Raw genomic sequence first — 14,419 nt, forward strand, 5'->3', positions numbered from 1 at the left:
TTTAGAAGTAGCATTAACAAGAAAACTATGTGTCATCTTCTTGATTATCGTCAATAATATAGTCTGCATCATTGAATAATTTCGAGAAACGGTCATCAGAAAGAAGAGATATAGCACGTTCTTGTTGACCTTTTTTGAGTTTTTTCTTTTGTCTTCTTTGTTTTTCAGACATTTTTTTAGATCTTTTATCATATTTATCTTTTTTTGCAAGTAGCTCTTCACCACTATCCTCTTCTTCTGAAGAAATGAGCTCACCCTTTGCTTGTTTTTTAAGTTTATCAACAAATTTAAGGTTAATTTTAGTATTATCATTCGTATGTTGTTTATTGTTATTGACTTTAACAGGTATTCTCATTGGTGATTTTTCTTCCGTTTTTTTCCTGGCTATTTCCTTTTTATATCTATCATAATCAAATGGATTCAACAAGTCCTTAAGGTCGCTAAACATCTTACTATTCATAAGATAACCATGCAGATATGCCTTTAGGAAGGAAGTCCCTATAAGATGTTCAACCCCCCACTCTTTAAGTTGTTCACTAGTGATAAACTGGTAATCATCATATATCCTTGATGATTTAAAGGAAGCTTGATCTTTTTTCAGATGATCTTCTTCTAATTCCTCAGTTATTGATTCCAAAAATGAACACCATTTTGGAGCAACACCCAAAATAGGAGCAAAATATATTCCTATCCTTGATTTGTCTCCCGTTGACATTATCAATCCAGAATTTGGATATGTGCATATTGAAGACACAGGAAAGTCTGTTGTTATTGTTGCCATTAACCCATTATTATGTTTACTGTTGCTACCGTCATCATTAAGTTCATTCCATATTTTTATTGTCTGCTTATCTGATGTAACCAATACATCTTTACCTGTATTTTGACAATATGTATAATGCATATCCATAATTGGTAAATCGCTTTTATGGGACTTTATTTCCAATGGTTTACTCGACCTAACATCATAAATAACAACATTTCCAGATGAAAGTCCAAGTGAAAATCTCAGTCCATCCTTTGAAAAACAACTAGTTGTTACAAACACTTCATTTTGGGTATTTGTATCAAACCAATCAAATTTGGAATAATTTCTATTATTACTTTCAATCACGTCATTTAATTCAGAAAATTTAACATTGTTGCTTACAGATGAGTTGTTTCTATTATTTGAGAATATATCATTTACTTTTAGCGAAGCTGCCACACTTCTATCTCTCAAATCCCAAAGTTCTATTTTTCCCTGATCTCCTCCTACCAATAACAACGGTAAAGTTGGCGATACTTTGCCTGTGTTAATATACTCCAATCCTGTATTTAAAGGTGCTAAAAACATTCCCGATTCTAAATCTAATCTATAGGTTTCATTTGTAGAGCCAAATATAAATAATTCCGCTGCACTATTTAAATATTCCATACTTCTTCCTTGTTTTGGAACTCTTACTCTACAGTGCCTGCCTCCCTGTGAGTGAAATTCAATGACTCTATCTGTCATCAAAAATACCAATTTTTTGTAATCCTCAGATAAGAATAGAAAATCATGCACCTCAAAGTCAAATCTTCTCATAAATTTCATTGATAATTCGTTTATGTCAAACATTCTCAACTCTGGTGGATATGTGCCTGTTCCAGCTATATACTGTCCATCCTGGCTTACTCTTATTCTACTAGAAGCTACAGTAAAGTCAAAATTTTGTAATATTTCTATCCTATTTCTGTACTCTGATTCATATTTTAATAACTTTTTTTGCTTTTTAGAGTCCTCCAAATACTCTGGTAGTGATTTACCTCTTGAAAAGTCGTATATTGGTAAACCACCTGTTGTATACTGTACATGATACATCATTACTATCAGCTATTTACTTTGTCTTGCACCTAATTCAACGATGACCTGTCTATATCCCTAATTTTGAATTGTATCTGCACCGTTTTTCTCCTCCTGAATCCTTTTTTCCCCTTACCAGTTTTCTTTCCCTATATATTTAATATTACTATCACCTCTTATCTTCTCTTAAAATTCTGGCTTTTGTCAATGAATACTTTGAATTGGGCGCCACGCCATAATTTAGATCGTGACTAGTAGCTGTAATAAGGCGCATATGCATTGCTAACTATACAAGGCACCGATTTTATTTTTTTGGAGTACACTTAAATTCAGGTACCTTTTTTGGCGCCATGTATATGTGTATATTTATATTTTACATGAAATAAAACAGACAGATTTTTGATTGTATAGTGGGTTATATAATGAAAACATATGCTAATTTGTAATTATTTGTAATAGTATTTTTGTTACTTGACTATATAATCGAGTAGTGTTATATAAATTATTACCATAAAAAAGAGGATAAAATTGTTTACAGAGAAGAGTATCGCTCAGACATGTATAATATATATATATATATATATATATATAAACAGAATCTCTGTTTTGTTATCATACAGATACCAAATTTTATAGTGATTATGTGTATTACAAAGAATCAAGGCTTTTGTATTTATATTTATTTAATATACATAAAAGCCGTGTCATTATTTACAGCTTAAAAATAAATTGTCACATTAATTTAACAAATGGCGCTACACGCCATACTTTAAATAGTGAAGTTACCGCCAAAACCCCCGAAATTAATGCTAAATTTGGTGATCACGAAGGTGATTTCGTGATGCCTAGATTGATAGGTAGGGAAAAGGAAGAGAAAAGTATAGACGAGTTGCAATAATTTATTGCTAAATTTGTTACCCACAGGTTTTTTCTATTTTTTGAAAGAAGAAACAATTGAGATATTTCAGAACATATATATTTTTAAATATAATGTTGTATATCATAGGAAACAATATAAAATATAGTGGTTATTTGAGAAATATACTTGTTGGTTTAGAAGACACTAACTCAATATTAGAATACAAGAAGAAAACAAAGAGTAATGATTCTTTAATCGTTGATTGTAAAGATAATATACATATTCCTTCTGATGTAATAGTAAAAACCAAATACTATGATGCAAAAATCTCAGTTTTAAATGCAACGATAGATGAATATTTGTCATTTAACATTGATGAGAAAAAAAAACCCAATGCAATACTTTTATTTTTTGATGGAGATTATAATGCGAATAAATATGATGAATTATTTAAAAAATTAGGAAAAGATTTTGGTAAAACAGATGAAAACAATATTTCAGATGATTATTATTCCGATTATCAATCTAATGATAATATTACAAGAGTATGTTGTTTGATTAAAGACAAAAATAACGCTAATAATATTGAAATGAGTAAACTTTTAAATGTGTGTAATGAATTTAGTTTCGAACTAATAGTTATTTCTGAAATAAAAGACGTCTGTCCAAAAAACACAAATGACAGTGAAAGTGAGATAATTGAATATTCTCCTTTAAATGGAATAATAAGGACAATAGAAGCATTACATTGTACTATTTGGGATACTATACATAGAAAAAACACACACAATTCAGAGTCAAACATTGGTCAAAGTAATATAGATATTGAAAATTCATTTAATCAATTTGACTTAATTAATTCAATGATGTCCAATCTTTCGTCCGAAATAAAGCATTTAAATGATCAAGAAAGGAGAGGTAAAGCTTCTAAGATAATGTTTGATATAATTAAACACCTTAACATTGATTTCGATGAGTAACATCTATACTGAAATACTGTTATTTTTATTGTATAGTGTCACAGTTGACCACCATTATATGTAAATAAAATGGAATTTTTATCTTTATTCATTTAATTAGTTTTACTTATTGTTTCCATAATTAAATTGAATTTGTTTATGCTAGTTAGGTTTGGTAAAACTCGGTTAAATCAGTCTTGTTTAATTAAGTTGAACCTAATTCTATTTGAATTTAAATGACCTGATTTATCTTATTGTCTTCATTCTTCTTTCTCCTTATTCATTATTTAGGTTCCTGTATTACATGTTTTTTCTCATTAAAAAAGAATGTTTACGTATATTTATATGAAACGGTAATGTCACTGCGATTGTAATTATAATTACATATAAAAACAATATATATACCAATACGTGTATATAAGCACATTTAATATATAAATACAATCTGTAGTGTTAAATATATTGTATATACATAAATGTATCGTACTTAATATTACTGGGTTATGCATATATCATTAAAAGATGTAAATTGAGGCCAATTTCGTCCATTAACCTATTCATCCAATTCAAACTCGAAATTAGTTATTGGTATCCCATCTATAAACTGTCTCAAATTACTTTTACCTTTCACGATAACGGGAACTGTTTTGGTTTCATTATTTTTACCTTTAATTACAATAGTTTTTGTAGAGGATTCAGAAAAAATTTTACTGGTAGTAGTAGTAGTAGTAGTAGTAGTAGTAGTAGTAGTAGTAGTATAAGGCGAAATGGTGACCAACTCCTCATTTTTTGAAAGTACCTCCCCTTCATCTGCAGAAACAAAATTGCCGGAAGTGTTAAAAGGCGACGCTACAGAAGATATAAATTCTTGAGTGGTGTCCAAAGCGTAGGATCCACTTGATTTTGAACTACTTCCAAGAGAAGTGTCCAAACTATCCATATCTAGATACAAGTCACCTTCCAGTTCAGCTTCTACAATAATACAAGTACAAGATTGGTCACACTTCTGAAATTTATCCTCAAATGTATTTCTATCAAAAAATATAACATTTTTTGAACAATGACAATTTTCATTCGAGCAAGATAAACCATCCTCAAGAATGGGATTACATGGCATTGGTTTATATATATCATAAAAAGTACCCCTATTCTTAGTCTTCATAATCATTCCATAAGCCCTATTTATATATGTACTCTCCTCGACAAGAGTTAGATCTGAGTTTATATGATCTGGAACTAAATGTTTCGATACCTCATATATTGCCTGAACACCTTCTAATGTAGAGAGTGTATGACCAATACCGAAAAATAGTCTTTGATTTATATTTTTAAAACCAAGATCATTTAAAAAAGCAATTGACTGAGTAAATACATCTAATGATACAACCACATCATCAGATCCATGAAAAACCAGTACACTTAAATTATCTTTCTTATCTTCATCAACCTTAAAATCAAATAATTCATTGTTATATTGAGAATTTTCACCGTATTGCAACTGTGTTGACATAGGTATCCATCCAGATATTCCTATCACACCACCCAATGTAATCCCTTTTATTGTTACCGCTGTACCTAGTGCCATTGCAGAACCTTGGGAGAATCCAACTAAAAATATTCTACTTGGACTTATTCCCTTATTAATCTCACCTCTAATTATATTTTGTATTCTTTCTGCGCTTTCTAAAATACCTGTCGTATCCTCCATATTAGCTGATGGAGAAAATGATGTTATATCAAACCATGCTGGGCACTTATTGCCGTTAAGCGCTGTTATTCTTCTATATCTAGATGTTGGTAGTATCCACTTTGTTTCGGGAAGATATCCTCTATTAATGACAAATAATGCGAATTTCTCCCAATCCATTGCTGAACCACACAAGCCATGCAACCATACTATGACACTATCATAATTAGGCGGAGTGTAGTTCAGACCACATTTCCCGTACGTATCTCCACGTTTTAGTTTAGTCGTTCGCCCTCTTCTTCTTAAACACTCAACATTTATTGACATTAACACTGTTGCCATTACAAATACCAACTTTGCGCCTTTCTTTAGTATCTGCATTTTCAGCAAATATCTAAGCCTATCATATATATTAGTATTACTTAGGGTACTTATATCAATATAAATATATTACTTTAATTGTCCCTTGTACTTTGTTTTACTATTTGTTTATATCACTCAGCTAAACACAGGCATGAAGGAACATCTGAAAAACCACTATTCTATTTTTTACCTGACAGCTTAAACCACCCTTGTTTGGTTCTTTCCTCTGCTATTTGCTTTTTTTTGCAGCTTATGCACCATTATTATATGTTTGACGGAGACGTATGCGTCGGTTTCGAGTATAATTTGATTATTATTGATGCATAAAACATAATTAAGTTGGGTACAGCTACAACCAATGTAAGGAATAAAATTAATGAAATACTGGGCATGAAGGTGTGAATATATTGACACCTCCATCTGGGTTCATAAGGATATGTGATTGTAAACCGAATGTTCATTGAATTTTATATTTAATTATTCATCATTATGATGGTGCCAGTTGCACTTCCCGCCTTTTCTTTCCATTACTTTTGTTTATTTGTTTAATTCTTTTTGCAAGGATGCATTTTTTAGTGAAGCATTTCTTCATTCTTACCATTACTTGTTTGCCTTTCCCATTATTTCACTTTATATTTCGGTATGTTATTCGCTTTTAAATCGAGGAAATTAATCCACACTCGGTATTTTCCTTTAATATTGGTGATCCGCGTTAGCTTTGGTGCATATTATTGCTGGTTTTAAATGTAATACCAGGTTTACGGGGTGTTCTTCTTGCAAATCTTTCCTGAGTACATTTTCTAATAAACTTATCACTGGAACATTGGTTTCTATTGGAGAATCGGATCTCTGTAATACTCGTTCTCAAGTAGCCAATCACGCCCTGTACATTTTGCATTTCCCCACATCTGACTTACTACATTAAGAGTAGTAATAACAAATGCATGCCACTTTTACCTCAAGTAAGCGCACATCTTTGACACTATTTCTATGTTTAATGGCGAGCTACGCGCTAGATCATCCAGGTAAGTCAGAAAGTGAGAAGAAAGAAGAAAACAGTCCGCTTTTTGTAGTGAAAGTGAACACTATTGTATGAATTGAGTAAATAAACAAAAGAAAACATTAATTTTAAGCCAGAATATTTCACCTAATGATATAAACAGTCCTAGAGAACAGGTTGTACATTTGCCTCGTGTTTATACACAGGAATTGGGCGCCAAAACCATATGCAATATAAACCATTAAAATGCACAAGATTATTAAGAAGTAAGACTTTGGCTATAAAACCCGTATAAAAGTTCGTCTTTACAGAGATTCCACACGACATTTTCGGTAAACCCTCCAGCTCTTTGTCTTAATTCAATCGGAATGTTATTTTTGCGTTGTATTTGGTCCCTGGAGGTAATGTTAGTGTCGATTGGATTTGGAATATTCTTTCCAAGAGCAAAAGTTCCAGAACCATTATTGTTGTTTTTGTTATTTTGGTTATCCTTTTTGTTTGAATAATTATGAAAAAATTCTGGATATTCGCTTTGTAGCGGATGAATTATCTGTAGGTGATCTATATAAGTATTTTGAGAAAGTTGGTTTAATTGTTCATAAAATATCCCCTCTTGATTAACAATTTCAATAATAGAATTCTTTAATTTTGTTTCATCCCTCGTTTTCCTTTCTAATATGGAAATCTGATTGTCTTTTGAATATTGATTTAAGCGTTCCTGTATGCCTTTTTTTTCACTATCGTTACTATATATCAATTTATATATATAATCTTCCCTTTTTTCAAGATAGTCATTATAACAAGGAGTGTCTTTAAAATCGTTTCTAGACTCATTCATTATTGAATAGACGTACTTTCTGTATGTGTTTTCTTGCTTCAAAAACTCGGTCTCGCCGTATTCATAGTCTAATACATATCTAACGTAATTCAAACAAACTGGACAAATATTGTTATTCGTTTTAGATACAGTTGAATTCTTTTTATTTACTTTATTTGAACATTCTGAACAAAAACAATGTCCGCATGGATCACCATAATATATTTTAATATCATTTTTAAAGTATACATCAGTCGTACATAATGGACATTTCGACGGAGATATCACTGCCTCACAATTACCATTTGGAAATTCACTTCGTGTTTCAATTCCAGTGCTCATTACTTAGGATAATGATGTCTATTTCCTTTTTATTCACTCTATTGGTTGAATGTATTGTTCCTCAAAAATAAAAGAAGGCTCAGTATTCCATTATTAATAAAGATCTTGCTGCCCTGTACATATGCATATGTACATATAGTGATTTCTTAACGGAGTTCAATTAAAAAATCATATTCAGCATTTTAATTGGTCTTACTTTTTCTTGTTTATGAAAAATTTGTTTTTACTAATCTTTCTGCTTTAAACGACTGTAATTAGTAATTTGTTACATTTATGATTTGGCGGCAAACTCTAATTGAGTTATTTCTTTGTCCGTAACGGTGAAAAAAGTTGTTGTAAGATAATAGGGAGTTGACACTTTTTGAAATTATAAAGAATTATTGTTCTATTTGTATTTGTTATTTTACTTGATTTTTTTCAAGCCTATACTTAAGAAAACGTCCAAAATATCTGAACTTATGTGACTAGGCAGGAATTATTGCATGTATAATATATATATGTGATGTATGTATATATGTACTTATATGTACATACATCATACTTGAATATATAAATATATATTATATATGTGGTATTTTCGTGTTGTATTGTAAATATTATAATTAATCTTATTGAATTTTCTTATTAATTGTCAGATTTCTAAGGTTGACTTTTGATGGAAAATAATCACATTTCAAATATAAAATAACATAAATATTCCAATATATATTTTAGTGGGTTCTTTATAGCAATAAAATGAGCAATAACAATTACCCATCTGAGTCACACCATTTAAATCACTGGATATTCAGCTCTGAAGACTCCTTAAGAGAAATAAAAAATGAATGCAATGAAAAAGCAAAGGAAAACTGGAGATACGTATTTAGTCAATCAATAAGCTCTGGAACAAGTAACAGTGTAGATTTGGAGCAGTTATTGTTAACAACAAAGGAGGAGGAAACTCTTGTATCTTACTTTGGAAAACAACTTGTTGAGTTTTGTAATCACAAACAACTTCCTTTCTTATCTAAATATAATGCCTCTTTGATATATCAAAGATTCTTCACCCACCAGAGTGTGATGGATTATGATCCCAGAATAATTATATTTACAAGCATATCACTAGCTCTTAAACTTGAGGAGTATGGTCTTCATTTTACATTGGAAAAACTCTTCGGTGACGTTCCTGGATTAAATATAAGAGATGTATTTCTGCATGAGTTAACTGTTTGTAATACTCTCAAATTTCATCTATATATTTTAAATCCAAGAAATACCCTCGAAGGTTTAAGACTTTTATATAAAAAATACTATATTGATATTTTTAGGGATGACGAATCCAGCGAAAAAAAGACCTATCTTTTGAATTTGCTTTCTAAAGTTATAATTAAGGCCGAAACATACATATTAATGGTATTGCATACACTGTAAGTTGAATTATATTGTGTTGTATTTTTCTTTTAAAACGGCAAAGAAAGTAATATCTTTTAATATAAATGTATTTGCAAAAATTAACCTAAATTTATCTATTAATGAATCCTATATTTAAAATGGTCAATATAAATGTCTTGCTGTTTTATTTTAATAAGAAAAATAAGCATTAGTGGGAATACGTGTTTGTGAGTGAGTTGTTCAAAATGATTCGCACGGTACCTATTCCCCAAAATTTACATTTTTTAAAATCAATTTGACTGTTTCTTCCTTTAGATGTTTCCTGTTGTACACACCTTCTCAGGTTTCAGTTACACTTTTTGACATCAGTGCAAAAGAACTTAATTTGCCAAATTCAAGTGAATTTTTAAAGAAAATACTTAGAGAAATACACCAGACAAATGATTCTAGAATAGAAAATGAATCTACAAACTCAAGTTTGAGAATAATTCACTCAATTAGTGAACTTGTAATTCATACATTAGAAACAGAAAGGATTAAGAAAGAAACAGACAGTGACTACGACGAAAACGAGGCGACAAGAATACTTGATAAATTGTCTAGATTGCAGAGAAAAAGGAACAAAGAGATGAAAAAGAGAAAGAAGGGAAATTAAATTTTTATCCTTTACAAATTTGTAATTAAAAGGGTTAAATTCTTTATTGAAAAAAGAAAAGACCGATACATGTATTATACACAATACTATAAGTTAAACATATATATATATATATATATATGCATAGTCTTGAATGAGTAATATTTCAAGTCAAACAAAACAAGTACATATTTAGTTTTTCAATGTTTGAATTCACTCTTAGTGCTTTAAATTCAAATATAAATTTACTAATGACATTGTTATCTGCTTTATTTGTAGCTATATGAATATTAAAAAAATGAAGTGACAATACTTCTCCCATGGGTTTTATTCTGGCACATGATATTCTAGTACGAGGATATTGTTTAAAGTGATTCTTCTAGATCTGCAAATAAACTCAATTGAATGGTTTTTTGGAAGCAAAACTCCACCACTTAAGTATATTGAAGGCATTTTCACACATTTTTTTTTTAATTTGTGAATTACGTATTTTCTAATATGGTCTACAGTTATCTGTGGGGCCACCAAAATGTAGGGTTTTTCTAGCTTATTTTCAAAATTGCAACTATTTTCTTTGTTATAATTTTCATCTAGTTCAACATTACTTTTTCGTAGGGGAACCAATTTTATTCTCACCGTTAAATTACTTATACAAGACTTTTTTTGAGGATCAAAGTCTGTTTTAGAGTTTAGTTCGGGATACAATATGTTGGTATAAAAATGTCTAGTCAAGTCAACAGAATGATACTTTATATCGAAAATTCTAATAGATGTTTTCTTATTTATATCTGTACAATTGCTTCTCTTGTATTGTTTCAATTCAGAGTTTTTGCTCTCTATTTCAGCATCCTTTCCGTATTTTTCAATAAATCGTTCATACAAAACAATCTCACGTTGTTTAAATTGAGGAAGTATTTTATCTGTTATATTTTGTATGCTACTGTCAAAAACTAACTCCTCAAAAGGATAAAGTCCTATGTGCTTATTGCATTTTGGACAATTTGAGCCCTTTTTATATATATAGTCTGATATGCAATATTTGCAAAATGTATGCAGGCACTCTCTTATTGTTGTTGCATTCCTGAAAAATCCATCACATATTGGACACTTTAGCAAATCAGATATTACCCTTGCTCTAAAAGAAATATCCAAACCATTTTCAGTTTCTATTGTATTTAAGTCTCCTTGTTCATATACCCATTCGTTGCAAAAATCTGCTCTTTTATTATTATCAGTCTTTTCCATGTCCTGAACTTAATTTAGTCACACACATGCTATAATAGTGCTATGATTGCGTTTGTTTTACTTTAAAGTATGTAATTATCTCGCTACAAAACTGAATCTAACTGCATTTATTCCACCTACAGCTTTTTTTGCATTTCACATAAATATATATATTCTTGCATTCGCGCGCCAAGTTTATTTAAGAGGTTATAAATTCTTACTATAATATGTTGAACGGGGAAGAGAAAAAAGGAGTAGGTCTAAGATATAAAAAAATTAATTTCGTCCTCATTTGCTTTTTGCACCAGATATTCGTAGTTAATTTTCTATCTTTTTATGTGGATAGGAGAGGAAGATTTGGATATAAAACTGAAATATAAAGGATTTGAATATTTTGAATCATTTTTCTTAACGAAAAGTTGCATATGTTTTTACAGTTTCACTTCCGCATTGCCTATTAAAGTTACATTTATAATCCCACTTAGTCTCACTCCCCACAATCTGTCAAAATTCGTCGCTTAATTCTTTAAAGAAGCAAAGTAGCAGATTTTTCTCCCTATTCTTTTTTCATTTAATGAGTAGCAGTAAAAAGAGTAAGAGTACAGTCCAAACACAAAGTAACTCTGAAAACTCCGATAACAACGAGTTATTGAAAAATAACTCAGCTATTGAGTATGGAAGGCAACACGAAGTATTGGTATCAAAGGGAAGATACATTACATTTACTCTTCCGGAAATTTGTTTACTACTGGAATGCATAATGACACAACAAGGAGATGAATCAGTGGTTACTTGTGGAGAAATAGATTGGAATCTAATTGCATCTCAAATAGATAGAGATCCTTTTGAAATTGAATATTTTTGGGAAAAATTTAATCCAAACGAACATTTCAAACCAACACTTGGATTTGCAATTGTACCTTTTTCCCCACCTCCATCTTCTATTGAACAAAAACTAATTGCTTGTAACTCCGACATATATGACAACTATAAATATAATTTAAACATCCTAAATAGCTACAAGTCGCAACAAGACGCCAAAAGGAATGAAGAAGTACTAGGTTCTTTCTTAGAGTTCACTAAAAGCAGAATTAAAATATTTCAAAGTATCATAAACAAGAGCTAATTAATGCACTATTTTCCATCTAATTTATTTACCTACCATATGCATCCATATTTTTAAGTTATAATGAATGCGTTCGATTTGCTCGTCTCAAATACAGGTAAAACAACGCTCTCTTTAAACTACACGTATACACACATTATTTGTGCAACATATTGCTACTGCCTGTTGTATGCTAATATTCTTAATGAATTATATATAAATTTTCCCATTCCGCATATTCAATGTTACAATACGTTCCGCAAGTGGCGCCGGCGCCTCTGGCTTTTTATTATAGTCAAAAACGTTGCTTAATAGGTGATAAGCAAATGCGAATAGAAGAGGATAAAGGGTTAAAATAAAATGTGCAAGTAAAAAAGCGGATATTTTGTGTAAAGATACAATAAATATTTTATTTTATATTCACTATTGAGAGGGAAAATCTATATAAAAGAAAAATAGAGGGTATAGAATGGAACTTTATCAATAGCAATTTCAAAAGAATATTGAATTAAATTTGAGTGCTTATTTCTTAACTAAATTGAATTGGAATTACATATTTACTTGTTAATTAGATAATAATAATATAATTACATAGTGATATTTCTGTGAATAATCATAAAAATGCATCCTAATATAGCTTGTGTATTTACCGATGTAGACGGTACCTTAGCTAATGGTTCAAATCAATTGTCATTAAGAAATGCAAAAACAATGGCAACATTAATGGATTCACATATATTATTGGTACCAGCTACGGGACGTTCTAAAGTAGGTTTTTTGAGAATGTTCACAAAGGATATAATGAATGTGGCTAAACATCACGGATTTCCCGGTATTTTTTTCAACGGAGCTGTTGTTATCGGTCCAAACGGTCCTGATGACATATTGAGAACATGGACCATTCCGGACAACCACGGGATACAGCTTTGTGAACTTTTAGATTCAATCAAAATTGAATGGCAGCCTGGAGACGAGGGTTATGAAGAAGCTAAAAGTGAAGGTGAGACATACAGATCCGTTTCATATAGTGTATATTTTTTAAATGATTTAGTACACAGAGTTAGAGGAACGTCATTAAGGTATGTTGAAGGTTTGAGCCGAGAGTACTCTAGAAAAGTTGACAACGTTGTTGACGTAATTAAAGAAAACTCGGGGCAATTACTTAAATTTGTAATTGGAGAATCTAGAAATGTTATGGAAGATATAAAAAACAAAGTCCAAAATTTTTTGGATGAACAAGCCAATCCAGACGCAAGAGTGTTATTTTCACATCCACTTATATTAGAGATTCTCCCAATTGACTGTTCTAAAGGTCATGCTGCTGATCATCTTCTTAAAACACTAAAAATTGACCCTAAAGATTGTCTTGCAATTGGGGATGCTGAAAACGACGTTGAATTACTCAAGTATGTAGGTATTTCTGTTGCTGTTGAAAATGCTTGCCAAGAGGCGAAAGATGTTGCTCAGTATATTGTTTCATCTAATGATAATGATGGTTTTTATGAGGCTATAAACAAATTTTGCAATGTTGAAATTAACTTGGACTAGATTTACACTATATATTAGAAAAAATAGATTAATTAACTTATAGATTTTGGGCAGTGCTTTTATTGTATTTCGGTTTCAATCATTATCACCAGAATCACATTATTAATGAGTCTTTTTTTCACTATTTTTAGTACCATTAATATATCTAATGCGAATACTTCTACTAATTCTCGACTAGTAATAAAGAAAAGAGAGATTTTTTAGACCCGGTCTCTGAACATGTGTATAAAAAATGAGCCACCTTCACAAACTGATATTTACGAACATTAAATAACATACTTTTATTAATATTTGCATGCATGTTGTGCCCACATGTATTTCATTTATTTAAAAAAAACCAATTTTATTTACGACATTAAGGTTGGCAGGGGTGGGGAGAAGATGGAAAAGGGGGTGATAAGGCTACTTATGAAGTGAACACAGAAATAAAAAGATGAGGAAAACCATGTGATGACAATATTTGTTTTGAACTTCTTTCGGTCTATTGTTAATTCTCTTGTTTAATAAACAAGAAATAATGAAGATGTCTTTTTTTGCTGTCCCTATTTTTGGTTCACGTTCAATTTTCAAGTACTATAACAAAAGTATAAGTGTGTTGTGAACATCTGGGAACTTATATTTATATTAGTCGATAAAGAATGTAATTTTAGTAAGATTGAATTTTTTTTCGAGAAAAGTTTGCCCT

At 30.5% G+C, this 14,419-nt stretch overlaps 8 protein-coding genes across 8 annotated transcripts; 4 read left to right on the plus strand and 4 right to left on the minus strand.

Moving 5' to 3' along the window:
* Positions 1 to 25: 25 nt before the first annotated feature.
* FG379_002771 (uncharacterized protein) lies at positions 26 to 1,846 on the minus strand (the record flags this gene model as incomplete). Its single annotated transcript, XM_067328461.1, has 1 exon — positions 26 to 1,846. The coding sequence occupies one exon, from the start codon at positions 1,844 to 1,846 to the stop codon at positions 26 to 28; it is 1,821 nt and encodes a 606-aa protein (XP_067181959.1).
* Positions 1,847 to 2,815: 969 nt separating this feature from the next.
* FG379_002772 (uncharacterized protein) lies at positions 2,816 to 3,664 on the plus strand (the record flags this gene model as incomplete). Its single annotated transcript, XM_067328462.1, has 1 exon — positions 2,816 to 3,664. The coding sequence occupies one exon, from the start codon at positions 2,816 to 2,818 to the stop codon at positions 3,662 to 3,664; it is 849 nt and encodes a 282-aa protein (XP_067181960.1).
* A 532-nt stretch (positions 3,665 to 4,196) lies between these two features.
* Positions 4,197 to 5,711, minus strand: FG379_002773 (carboxylesterase; the record flags this gene model as incomplete). The annotated part of the gene is made up of 1 exon (XM_067328463.1): positions 4,197 to 5,711. The coding sequence occupies one exon, from the start codon at positions 5,709 to 5,711 to the stop codon at positions 4,197 to 4,199; it is 1,515 nt and encodes a 504-aa protein (XP_067181961.1).
* A 1,241-nt stretch (positions 5,712 to 6,952) lies between these two features.
* On the minus strand, positions 6,953 to 7,852 carry FG379_002774 (ring domain; the record flags this gene model as incomplete). The annotated part of the gene is made up of 1 exon (XM_067328464.1): positions 6,953 to 7,852. The coding sequence occupies one exon, from the start codon at positions 7,850 to 7,852 to the stop codon at positions 6,953 to 6,955; it is 900 nt and encodes a 299-aa protein (XP_067181962.1).
* A 735-nt stretch (positions 7,853 to 8,587) lies between these two features.
* On the plus strand, positions 8,588 to 9,262 carry FG379_002775 (uncharacterized protein; the record flags this gene model as incomplete). The annotated part of the gene is made up of 1 exon (XM_067328465.1): positions 8,588 to 9,262. One exon carries the CDS (start codon positions 8,588 to 8,590, stop codon positions 9,260 to 9,262), a length of 675 nt encoding a protein of 224 aa, XP_067181963.1.
* A 922-nt stretch (positions 9,263 to 10,184) lies between these two features.
* On the minus strand, positions 10,185 to 11,102 carry FG379_002776 (ring domain; the record flags this gene model as incomplete). Its single annotated transcript, XM_067328466.1, has 1 exon — positions 10,185 to 11,102. One exon carries the CDS (start codon positions 11,100 to 11,102, stop codon positions 10,185 to 10,187), a length of 918 nt encoding a protein of 305 aa, XP_067181964.1.
* Positions 11,103 to 11,655: 553 nt separating this feature from the next.
* FG379_002777 (uncharacterized protein) lies at positions 11,656 to 12,207 on the plus strand (the record flags this gene model as incomplete). Its single annotated transcript, XM_067328467.1, has 1 exon — positions 11,656 to 12,207. The coding sequence occupies one exon, from the start codon at positions 11,656 to 11,658 to the stop codon at positions 12,205 to 12,207; it is 552 nt and encodes a 183-aa protein (XP_067181965.1).
* Positions 12,208 to 12,807: 600 nt separating this feature from the next.
* Positions 12,808 to 13,734, plus strand: FG379_002778 (ht80 protein; the record flags this gene model as incomplete). Its single annotated transcript, XM_067328468.1, has 1 exon — positions 12,808 to 13,734. The coding sequence occupies one exon, from the start codon at positions 12,808 to 12,810 to the stop codon at positions 13,732 to 13,734; it is 927 nt and encodes a 308-aa protein (XP_067181966.1).
* Positions 13,735 to 14,419: the final 685 nt, after the last annotated feature.

Source organism: Cryptosporidium bovis (genome assembly GCF_009768925.1).
Source record: "Cryptosporidium bovis isolate 45015 chromosome Unknown contig_4, whole genome shotgun sequence".
Classification (NCBI taxonomy): domain Eukaryota; phylum Apicomplexa; class Conoidasida; order Eucoccidiorida; family Cryptosporidiidae; genus Cryptosporidium; species Cryptosporidium bovis.